The sequence below is a fragment of the Scleropages formosus genome, chromosome 1 (assembly GCF_900964775.1).
Source record: "Scleropages formosus chromosome 1, fSclFor1.1, whole genome shotgun sequence".
In the NCBI taxonomy this organism is placed as follows: domain Eukaryota; kingdom Metazoa; phylum Chordata; class Actinopteri; order Osteoglossiformes; family Osteoglossidae; genus Scleropages; species Scleropages formosus.
This window is the reverse complement of record NC_041806.1, coordinates 30,926,590-30,939,032: the sequence shown is the minus strand read 5'-3', so window position 1 is coordinate 30,939,032 and position 12,443 is coordinate 30,926,590. Positions and strand designations below refer to the sequence as shown.

Sequence of the window (12,443 nt, the reverse complement as noted above, 5' to 3'; positions counted from 1 at the left end):
TGGGATGGTTTGGATTGTACTTCTGAGTAATGTTGCAGTATGCAGACATTTACTGCACTGGGCTCCACTTCTGTGGGAAGTGTTTCTTTTCCTTTTTGCTGGCTTTTCAATAAAAGCAGTCCTGGGAGAAACTACAGTTTTGATAGATTCCCCGTTATAAATTTGTCCCTTCCCCCTGCACAGATTTCTCACTGTCACATAACCACTACAAGACTTACTAAAATAAAATATACAAAAGGGTAATAGTCCTGATCGCAGCTTTACACTCTCTGCGGACTACACCTGTTCGCTGACAGGAGCTCTGCACAAATTTCAGCTTTATACATGTGTGTCTGCCTGTTTATAAACAGAACAGGTAGAGACGCCATGTCTAGGTCTTGCGGAACACACACACACACACATTCTCTGAACTGCTTGTCCCATATGATACGGGGTCGCAGGGAACTGGAGCCTAACCCGGCAACTCAGGGCGTAAGGCTAGAGGGGGAGGGGACACACCCAGGACGGGACGCCAGTCCGTCACAAGGCACCCCAAGCGGGACTCGAACCCCAGACCCACTGGAGAGCAGGACCCGGTCCAACCCACTGCGCCACCACGCCCCCCCCTCTTGCGGAACATCATACCCCTATTCTTGGTTTATGGGACCACACCAAGGTTTTCTAAAAGTAGTCAGGAATCATACCCTGTATCACTTTATCACTTTACATCATTGCCTTGCAAGCTGTGATCCTTTTCCTCTTTATCTCGTTCAGTCTTGGGCACTGTGCTTGACTGAAGGGTTTAATCTAATTTGCCCTTGCCTGGAGAGATTATGCACATCTACAGCACACGTGCATCCTGCTCCCCTCAAAGAGTAACAAGTAGCATGTCACTGTGCCCGATTGCGAACAAATCTGTTGCGTGTGGGGCTCTGGGTTACTGGAGCAGGCATGTGCACTTGCGTATGCATTCACCAAATCACGTATGCAAAACATGCAAGCCTTGGAACTGCAGTGAAGAACAGCGCTGTGTCAGAGTAAAGCATGTAGGATGCCTGGGTTATACTCATATCAGAGGCCGCTGAATTGTAGGGGTTGGCACACCTGCTGTAAACCACTGGGCACAGGTTGTTTAACGTGACTGTTGTAATGGAGCGTTCTATAGGAATGCCACAAACCAAGCTGCTGGGCTCACATCCTGGATGGTGGGAAAACCGTAGGCTCGGGAACACTCCTATTGCTCCGGTGTCCTTTGCTGACTGAACTAAGCCTGTTTTACATGTTAATCATTTCCCACTGAGCCAGAGAGAGAGAGAGAGAGCGTGAAGGAGGAAAGGGATCGAGCTGTAGTGGTGACAGAAAGACTTCAGCCTGCTGTGAGCCAGGAAATGGTGTGACCTAAATAATCGAGTGCAGAAGGGAGCCTGCATAAATCCTTCAGAGCAGTGCCCTTTGAGTGCTTTCCTTTTTCTCCCCCCCCGGTGTCCTTAGGTCGGCGTGTAATTGTTCCTTGCATTGTGAGTTCCTTGTCTTGCATTCCCCTTCCCTGCCACCGCAGCCACTGGCATGGTGTCAGACCAGACTGAGCAGCGTGTGCAGCTTCCACGGAAGACAAAAAGGCCACTTCTGTATCAGCCACCACTGGTCTCTGTGGCTCTCTGGAGATTAGACCGGCTCATTATCTTAGGCCCTGGAATATGTGGTGGGCTGGTGGTGTTAGGAGGGGGTGGGGATGATTATTTTGTGTCCACATCATGGACTGGATTAGGACTCAACAGGCCAGTTCTGTTGCTTAGCATTTTGCTGTCTTTTTTTTTTTTTTTTTTACTTCCCGCTCTTAGCACACGCTAGCATCTGCTAGTGTCGTTTGGTAAAGATTTAACCGTTTTGAGCGTCATAGTCCAAATTAGTCGCATTACGCAGTCACTAGTTGTGTGTTTATATGTTGGACCATCAATCGCCATAGTAGCAGAATTTCCCACTGTTCGTATTTAGTGCCTGCAGCACACATCTTATGTAGGTCCTCTCACTTTAGCTCAGCTCAGTGCAGTGTACCCTGGGGGATTGGAAGAGAGTGGGTCTTACAGGATTACTGTTCTTCTCACGAAGGGAAGGACAGGGGGCCTCCCAAAGTGGCGGGGGGATGCTGGGGAAGCTTTACCTCTTTCCCAGTGATAATCACAGGAAAGCCTAGGCATTGTGGTTATTCTATAGGCTGCATAGAAGAATCATTGTTTGGGCTGAAAAATGTGTCTATTGGTTTCACATACCTGGAGGTGGCAGTTAAATTAGTGGTTGGAGCTACCACCTTCCATTCAAACGACCTGGGTTTGAATTCCACATCGCTTGAACTGTAGTATCCCTGAACAAGGTACTTACCCTGAGTTGCACCAGTTACAAAAACTCTAGCTGTGTAAATGGATTAATCATTGTAAGAAACTTAAAATTCTAAGTCACTGGTTAAAACCACTAGCTAAATAAGTAAATGTAAATAGGCTGACCCCTCTGTATAGTCTATAATTGATTGTGTAGGAATGTGAAGCTTATATTAAAGGCTTTGATGCCCAATCAAATCCAGTACCCTTTCTGTCATTGTCCTCTGAACTGAAGTTGCACTTAAGGTTTTCGGTTATTTTGCTTTTATATCACAGAGGGAAGCTGCTCCTTTACATTGATTAGTCCCATCTGTTTGTTTGTTTTGGTTGCCATTGTTGGAGTAGTTTTGATTTCGATTAGGAATCTCAGCTGACTGGAATTAGCCTGATTTAAATAGCAGCTGGTGACCCGTAGCAGCAGCGGTTGTGGCAGCCTCTTGGTGCAAAGACTCGGGGTGCAAAGACTCGGGGTGCAAAGACTCGGGGTGCAAAGACTCGGGGTGCAAAGACTCGGGGTGCAAAGACTCGGGGTGCAAAGACTCGGGGTGCAAAGACTCGGGGTGCAAAGACTCGGGGTGCAAAGACTCGGGGTGCAAAGACTCGGGAGTCTACCTGTGGGAGTCTACCTGTGGGAGTCTACCTGTGGGAGTCTACCTGTGGGAGTCTACCTGTGGGAGTCTACCTGTGGGAGTCCACCGAGGAAGGCCACCATGATTGTGTTCTACGAGGGATGTTGCTTCAACCATGTCGGCCATCACAGTTGTCTACGGCAACCAGGGTGTGCAATGTCTCCACCATCGGAGACCTGGACGCTCCTGCTGCTACAATAACCTGGTTTATCCTCGTCTGTCAAATCCTCCATCCTGCTTTAATTTCTCCATGGGACTCTGGAACTGCAAATCTGCAGTGAAAAAGGCTGACTTCATACCAGCCTATGCCTCCCATCTCTCACTGGATCTCCTGGCCCTAACTGAAACCTGGATCACCCCAGACAACACAGCCACACCTTCAGCTCTCTCCACTAACTACTACTCCTCTCACACCCCTCGTCCCTCCGGCAGAGGTTGAGGGACAGGCCTGCTCATCTCTCCCCGGTGGGAATATTCTGTTCTCCCTCTCCACCTGCATGATCTGTCCTCCTTTGAATAGCATGTCGTCTCTATCACTGCCCCAGTCACTCTTGTTGTGGTTGTTCTTTATCGCTCTTCTGGCCCTCTTGGCTGCTTCTTGTATGACTTTGACATCTTGTTGAGCTCTCTCCCAGGGGACGATGCTCCGTTGATTCTCCTGGGTGACTTCAGCCTGCATGTTGATGACATTCATGCAAGCGGCCTTCTGTTGCTCCTACAGTCCTTTGATCTCTCCCTGTCCCAATCCCCTACTACTCACAAAGCAAGCAATTGCCTTGATCTTGTCTTTTCCCATTACTGTGGATGTCCTGTCCTCTCTGTTACTCCGCTGCATGTCTCTGATCACTTCTTTTCTTTGTAACTCTGCCTCACCCCTAATCCCTCGCCATTTTCTGCACCCGTTATCACCTTATACCGCAACTTAAAATCTCTCTCACCTTCCTGCTCTGCCTCTGCCACGCTGTCCGCTCTCCCTTCTGCTGCACAATTCTCAGATCTATCAATAGACGATGCCACTAACATTTTCCTCTCTGCCCTATCTTCCTTTCTTGACTCACTCTGTCCACTATCTTCCAGACCAGCTTCCCCCAGTGCCACTCCATAGCTGACTGATACGTTACGTGCTAAGAGGATCAGACTCTGGGCTGCAGAGCAAAGATGGCGAAAATATAAAACTCACTCGGACCTGGATGCCTACAAACTACTCTTAGCTACTTTTCATTCTGCTGTCTCTTCAGCTAAAACTTCCTTCTACCACAAGAAAATACAGTCTGCAACTAAAAAACAACACATACTCTTTGCCACTTTCTCATCCCTTCTGTGTCCTCCACTGCCCCCTCCTCCTCTCACTGCTGATGACTTTGTTTTTCAGAGACAAAGTCAATGCAATCACGGACGAGTTCTTAGCATCGCCCTGCCCGGTTTGCGTTGGACCTCCCTGCGAAGTCACGCTCTCCGAATCTGAAATCTCCAACCTCCTGATATCATGCAGAGCCACCACCTGCTTGCTTTATCCGATCCCATTGTCACTCCTACAGAACATCTCTCAGCAAAGCTCCACCTTCATCTCTAAGATTATCAACTTCTCGCTTTCCTCTAGCTGTTTCCCTTCAAAACTGCTGTCATTTCACCTCTGTTAAAGAAACCCTCCCTGGATCCCAACTCAGTTCAAAACTACAGACCAGTCTCCCTCCTCTCCGTCTTGTTTAAAACTGTAGAGCGGGCAGCCTGTGATCAACTGTCTGACTTCTTCACCCGGAACCATCTCCTCGATGGATATCAGTCTAGTTTCAAAGTTGGTCACTCCACGGAGACGGCGCTTCTGGCGGTGTCTGGTGCTCTCCATTCAGCTAGAATCACCTCTCTCTCCTCGGTCCTCATTCTCCTTGATCTGTCTGCAACATTTGAAACTGTCAACCACCGGATTCTAGTCTCCTCTCTTAGTCAGCTTGGGATCAATGGAGCGGCACTAAGATGGTTTTAGTCCTGCCTTTCAGGCAGATCCTATTAAGTGGTCTGGCAGAGCTCCCGTTCTTCTCCTCTGCCTCTCAACTGGTGTCCTGCAGGGCTCGGTACTGGGTCCTCTTCTCTTCTCGATCTACGCCTCCTCCTTTGGCCCGATAATAGCCTCCCATGGATTCAAATACCACTGCTATGCTGATAATACCCAGCTCTTCTACTACTTTCCACCTGGAGTATCAGACATTTCTGCATGCATTGCTGCCTGCCTGTTGGACATCTCTTCATGGATATCTGATCTCCAAAACAGAGATTCTTCACCTCCCAGGTAGCCTGTCCTCCTGTCACGATCTATCGATCAAACTGGACAACTCATTTTGCCTACCTCCTTGGCTATGAGTCTAGGAGTGACTATTGACTCAAGTCTGTCTTTCTCTCAGCACACTGAAGCCACATCCCGAACCTCCAGATACAACCTGCATAACATCCACAGGATCCGTTCTTACCTTACAACTGACTCTGTGCAACTACTTGTCCAGGCCATGGTGACATCTTGTCTGGACTACTGCAACTCTCTCTTGTGTGGCCTTCTCGCTACTGCCATCAAACCTCTGAAGCTGATACAGAATGCTGCTGCATGAGTTGTTTGACTTGCCGAAGTGTTCCCATGCATCTCCTCTACTCGTTTCTCTGCACTGGCTTCCTGTAGTTACTCGGATCAAATTCGAGACCCTGGTTACTGCTTACAAATGCACCAACAGAACTGCTCCTAGCTGTTTACCGTACTTGATCAACCGCTACACCCCAACCAGACCGCTTCGCTTGTCTACTTCTGCTCGCTTGGTGGTCCCGCGCACGAAAGGTAAAGCGCGGAGGTTCTCGGTTCTTGCTCCGTTGTGGTGGAATGACCTCCCCCTCTCACACAGAACTGCTCAAACTGTCTACATTCAAGAAGGGTCTGAAAACTCACCTTTTCCTGACTCACTTTGCCCATCATCTCTGAAGCTCATGTATGTTGTAAATGTTTATCCACCGTAACTTTTTGATCATGCCCAGATAACCTTTTTTTTTTAAAAAAAAAAAAAAAAAGAGAAATTGTAGGAAGGTGATCAGGATTCGTCTGTCTTGAGTTTTGTGCACCTACTCGTGCGATGAACATAAGTACACAAAGTAGAAACTAAGTTTACTTAATCACGTGTCTGCAACTATGTCACCCTTTCTCCTAATGTAATGTACAAATTGTATTTTCTCTAAGATGTACATCGTTTTGGAGAAAAGCATCTGCTAAATGAAAAAATGTAAGTGTAATGAATAAACGTAAATGCATATTTACATTCCATTTATTTATTTAGCAGATGCTTTTTCCAAAGCGATTTCCAATGAACTCTGTATAGTGTTATCAGCCCACACACCTTATTCACCAAGGACAGAGTGATGGAGTGACAGGGTGTTGAGCATATGAGCACTAAATGGTGATTCCACACTCTGTCTTTCTCCACTTACTTTCTTGTCATGCTGTTTTCCATGCTCCCTCCATCCTCCTGTCCTATCTCTTGCTCCATCCACTTCTCACTCCTTCTTTCTTTGTTTGACCCCTCTTCTCATCCCATTGCTCTGTTTTCTCTCTCTTCCAGGTGGCTCAGCCATGAACAAGCTACGGCAGAGCTTCCGGCGGAAGAAAGATGTGTATATGCCGGAGTCTAGCCGGCCACACCAGTGGCAGACAGATGAGGAGGCAGTCCGCAGTGGGAAGTGCAACTTTGCTGTCAAGGTGAGCATCAGGACTAGCAACAAATCAAATCAGGGGGCAGAATCAAAGCACAACAGCTTGTTGAGTTCCAACCAGCTCTGTTTCATAAGTTCATAAGTCCATAAGTCTCAAGCCACATGTGGAAACACTAACCATCTCCTTCACAGAGTTTAATTCCCAGATGCACATAGGTTAATGGGAAGCAGAAAAAGGAAAGAAATAATCAAACTCTGAGACAGGAGGTGAGGGCTATAAGGAGGCAGGGAAAAATGTGATCCACAGAGGGATTTTTTTCATTGCCTTTGACACGCTTAGCAGGTACTTCAATTTAGTTAATGTTGGGTAGTTAAAGCAGTATATTTAACAAACATTCATGTGTTAAGTGTATTTTTTTGTTTTTTTTCATTATATCTCGAGTACAGTGTATTTGACCTTATATCAGTTTTTAATTTGACCCTAGCTGTTGATCCCTGCTTCAGCAAGACTTCTGAATCTTACATGTTTCCTTTTTAATTGGTCATAGACCTTCACCTGTGTTCCCCCCAATATTGTATTGAAACTTGGATATATTTGTGTAACTCGGTTAATAATTGGCATTGAATGAGACTGCAGGCAATGTGTGTTGCCTTCACTTGTTTTTTGAAGGTTGAGTTATGAATGTGTGAAGATTAAATCTAATTTGGTAAACTTGAATTGCATGTTCTTCACTAATTTGTTTGCTAAAATTTCTGCCTGTTGCAAAATGACATTGTCCTGTGTTTATGCATCTAGCTGTCAGTTGGCAGTAAAATGCACCAGAACAATACAGGAGTGTGGGATGTCCTTAATTCACATCACTACCAGTGTTTAGAGCTCATCCCCTTCATTTGCATTTTTTCATTTAGCTGACGCTTTCCTCCAAAGCGACTTAGAATGTTAAGGTCACAGTTATTACATGCTTACAATCATTTACCTATTTATATAGCTGGGTAGTTTTACTGGAGCAATTTAGGGTAAGTACCTTGCTCAAGGGTACTATAGCCAGAGGTGGGGATCGAACCTGCGACCTTTGGATCCAATGGCAGTAGCTCTAACCACTATGCTACCAGTTGTCCCCTTCATATATATTATGCCAGTGTTTACACCCACCACTCAAGCTCATGTAACACCAAACACCTTTGACAAAGTACCACAGTGATGCTGACTCTTACAGGCATGGTACCATGGCAGAACATAGTGGGACAGACTGTTTACTATTGCATTCTAGGTGCCACCCCTCAATCTGGAGTAATTTCCCACCATTCCCATTTGCTAAATAAAGGGGCAGATTCTTCAGATGTTTTACTGTTCTCCTTTTCTCCACAGAAATACCATTTCTGAACAGATACTTTTCATTTAGAGGTTCAGTTAATTATTTTCTTTCTCAGACAGAAAGAAGGAATTGTAGAAATACCTTGTACAACATTCATCTGTTAGCAGTACTGGATGAGCCACCAGAAGGCATTTTCCTCTCACTCGGATCTGGCAGGAGAGGTGGAGATAGGGTTAGGAGTGCGTCAGTGCTGGGTGGGGTGCCGTGTTTCTCTAGATGCCACTATGGAGTCGCAGTCTGTGTGGCAGGGTCAAGCACAAGCTCTTGGCCTTCTTACTGTAAGGGAATGGGTGAGGACTTCCTGTCTCACTGCGTACACAATGGCATGTCTCCTGCACCTAAACTGGCTGTCCCAAGGGACTCCATGTCTGATGTCATGGCAGCTGCTGCAGCTGGGGGGCAGCAGTGGTAAGATCAGGCCACTGGCTTCCAGCCTTTAGCTGGCAGCTTTGGGTGTCTGCAGATCTCCTAACACTTTTTTTCTACTCCCCCATTCTGTCCCTTCTTTCAGTACCTGGGCCATGTAGAGGTGGAGGAGTCTCGTGGGATGCACATCTGTGAGGACGCTGTCAAGAGGCTAAAAACGGTACGTACTGCATGTTTCACAGCACAAGGTACTTGGTGGTATGTTGAAAACTGGAGATCTTTTTGGGAATAATCTCTTTTTCTCTGTCTCAGAATAGTGTGACTAATACTTCTTGTTCTGTGTTAATCTTTGTTTTATAAACCTGAACAGCAGTTATATGGACAGGTTCAGTTGCCTCTGGATAAACTCCCTCTTATGTGACAACAGCAGTCTGTGCATCTGGAAACAACACAAACTTTAAACTTTTTTTTTTTTTTTCCCCCCCCTCTCTTCCTGTTTATTATTGTTTAATTTTGTTCTGATAAAACTTGTTTTACTTGTAAATACTGATTCAAAAATATGAAATACTGTAGTCTACCATTAATGGTCTTGACTCAGGCTTCATTACCAAGTTATATGTTATGTAAAAATCTCCCACTGGCAGCAGTAACAGAAGCTAAAGAGCAGAAAGACCTACCGGCATGAGTGTGGAGCCTGGGGGTGCATGGCCTTTCGAAGGCAGCACCTACCCACACAAATCAGACCCTCTACTCTTTACAGCTGTTCTGACCCAGGAAACATGCTGCAGGTCTTGTCTCAGTTCATTGCCAGGGCTGCTGCCCCATCACGCAGCATGATGGCAGTGACGGAGTGTTAAGCAGTCATAGCGGCGAGATGAAGGAGCCCTGAGGCATGTAGTGACCTCCATCATGGGGAGCTCAGGCCCTCATTAATGAGAGATTAAAATAACTTGAGCTCTTTCAGGGGGAAAAGAGGATCCAGAGGTGCAGTGTTCACTTTATACCCGCACAGTGGCCCAACACCATTGTACAGAGTTCCACTGGGCTGCTGCCTTGTGACTGTGTTTTCAGAGTCTGCTGGAAAGCTCTGCCCATGGAGTGAGGAAAAATTCACCTTTCTCTTCATCTTGTCTGCTGACACAGCTGGTTAGTTAGCGTGCTATGTGGTTGGACAAACCGAAAAGGGTTTTGAGACCGTGACTAAATCAGTTTGATTTTTCTTTTGTTTTTTTTTTTTTAAATGGGGAAAAATCATCTGTTCTCAGATGAACTTCATTTGCCCAAAACATTATCTATCTCTGAGCACTTGCTCACATTCCTGTAAATAAAATATGCATAGATCCATGTGTTGACAAATTCCCACTAAATTTAATCTTACAAAATTAAACCAAAATGAGGTCCTTGCGTTTGTATGTACAAAGATGACATTTAGAGCTAAATAAAATTAGAAGGGTAACAACAGTGATCTCAGTTTGTATCAGTTTAGCTGCTGCTAATAAATACAAGTTTGTTTGACTGAATAGTTGCCAGGGTGACGGTGCAGAGTTTAGGTTGGGTAGAGTGCAGCAAGGCAGCTGGAACCCGTGTGCAGAAAGCTGCTGCTTGCCACCACAGAGGCAGAGCTGTGAGTCAGCGTCTGAGAGCTGAGACAGGCTACCAAGTGCGTGGCGTCGGGGGAGGAGATTTGCCATTTCTTGCTGCCCCTGACCTCCTGCCCTCTTTGTTGCGTTTCTCACTGAGGATGTTGAGGAGTTTTCCTGATGACGGAGAAGAGGGAGGCCCTATATATGGTGTTCAGGAATTAGACCGAAGCAGACATATTCCGGGCATTAGGAAGAGGGTTTGTACTTCTAAAATTGCATCGGGGTAGCTTTTGTGCGTAATGGGTGGGGGATGCAAAGGGTGAGTAAAGTGTGTAGGACGTGCCAGAAAACCCTGCAGCTTTTTTTTTCCTACTTCTTGTTCCTCGCCGGATGCTCTGTCTTAGTCTTCTGCTCACGTCCCGTTTTTCATGTGATTTTTTTTTTTTTTGTGTGTGTGTGTGTGTTACTTGTTGTTTCACACTTCATTTCTGTTTTTTTTAAGCAGGTTGAAGTGAAATGATACATCTCCTCCCCACTTCCCTTGCCTCTTTCAGTGATTTATTAAATCATAAATCTTTGGCAAACAGACTTTAAAAAACTTTGCATGTCACTAATCGCACTTGCTTTCTCTTTTAAATTTTCTTCTTGGTTATGTGTAAAAGAAATAGCTGGAGGCACTATAGGTAACCTCATGAGTCAATGCAGTGGATACATCAACAGTGCTGGCACCGGTAAGGAGGGTATAGTTAAAGTATAATAATTATTATTATTAAGAATAATAATAAATAAGATACAGTGAAATAAAACAGGATTTCCATAGGAAATTACTCCATCGCAGTGAATATCTGGCCTAGATCTCTACTAATCAGTTTATACCACATAAGGATAGGGTGAAAGTAAATGAAAAACCGATAAAAAAATGACAGGAGATGGGAAAACAGAGACGGTGAAACAACAGGTTCCCAGGCTGCTCAACCCCCTCCCTTTCTTCTCCAGTGCCCCCTCTGTTGGCTTCTTTGCCCGCCCTGTATGACGACGTCACGGCTGTGGGACGCCATGTACTGTGTCTGTACAGTGGCTTTTCGTGGTGGTGATGGGGCTTTGTCCCTCTTGCTGATGCACAAACCTGGTTCCAGGTGCAGTTTTGACAAACTGTGTGCCAGTGCATTATGCTCACGTCCCCCGGCTCCAGCTATTGCGCTGCTCACACAGTCGCATTGTAGGCTGTCTCCTTCTGGTGCTTCGGCTCCCTCACGCTACAAGGATTCCTTCATGGCAGTACATTGTCTGAAAATGCCAACAGCAGCAGGTTGATGGAAGGGTGGCATTTATGTAATTATCATTACACGAGGGGTGTGATCAGTACTTTGGTTTCAGGGTTGCAGTCTCCTCTTGCAATCCTTCCTGTACTAACCCTGTTTATATTCACGTATAATCTCGGACACTGATTAATATGAACACGGTGTGCTTTTCGACAGGATGGGTCTCTCACTTGACCTCTCGCACGTACGCAGACACGGCTTCCTCCATTTCGTTCACGTGATCTGTCTTTTGCCTCACTGATTCACCTGTTTTCCTGAAACCAGAGCAATCACTTTCCTTTCTGTTCCTTGGGTCCAAACCCTCAAAACAGTCTTCCTCACACACTCACAACCAACCCACAGCCCCTTCATTAGTAATGTTTTCCTGCCTTGTTCCTCCCAACCTCTCCCCCCCTCATTTGTCACTCCAGGACAGGAAATTCTTCAAGGGCTTCTTTACAAAAGTAAGTGTTTTGTGTGTTTTGTCTTTTGTTGTTCCTCTTTCCGTTTCCTGATATGTGCCCTACGCTGACGGCGATGCTGTGTTCCACAGTGGGAAGTGGACCTGTGTGAAGCCTGCATGTTGTGCAATTTTCCTCTTTTGCAAGGCAAATAGAAAGGGTGTGTGAGCGTGCGTGTTTTTTTTTCCTAATCCTATATGTTTTCCTAAGGTTTACTGTCCCTTTAAAAATATTAAACCATTAAACAGAAATCCCAAAAATGTAAAATGTCTTACATTTTTATTACTGATTTATTGCAGATTACTAATGGCATTTATTGTTATTACTGAGTTTTCCTGGGGATAGGTTAGGTATCGGTTGTATTAAGGCAAGAATAGTGAAGCTACCACATCTATCCATCCACTGTCAACAACTGCTTGTCCTGAGTGGGGTCCTGGTGAGCCAGAGCCTTACCCAGCAGCAAAGGGTGCAAGGCTGAAGGGGGAGGGGACACACCCAGGATGGGATGCCAGTCTATTGCAAGGCACTCCAAGCAGGGCTCAAACCCCAGACCCATCACACAGCAGGCACCAGCTTAACCCGCCGGCCCCCCCGAAGCTTCCACAATGATAGGCAAACATATGCGTCTAATGTGGTGTGCTGCTGTCTCACAGCGCCTGGGTGGTGCAAGAGGACGTGGGTTCATTCCT

General features: G+C 45.9%; 1 protein-coding gene across 3 annotated transcripts in view; it reads left to right on the top strand.

The window, feature by feature from the left end:
• LOC108924076 (protein numb homolog) overlaps positions 1 to 12,443 on the top strand; it is a 45,666-nt gene that overhangs the window by 22,781 nt on the left and 10,442 nt on the right. For 2 of the 3 annotated variants that reach the window (XM_018735206.2, XM_018735205.2), the window contains exons 2-4: positions 6,577 to 6,713; positions 8,555 to 8,629; positions 11,725 to 11,757. In XM_018735206.2, the coding sequence (XP_018590722.1) occupies positions 6,588 to 6,713; positions 8,555 to 8,629; positions 11,725 to 11,757 (234 nt within the window). In that variant the 5' untranslated portion in view covers positions 6,577 to 6,587. The remainder of the gene's footprint in view (positions 1 to 6,576; positions 6,714 to 8,554; positions 8,630 to 11,724; positions 11,758 to 12,443) is intronic. The other variant, XM_018735207.2, reaches the window with a different exon arrangement.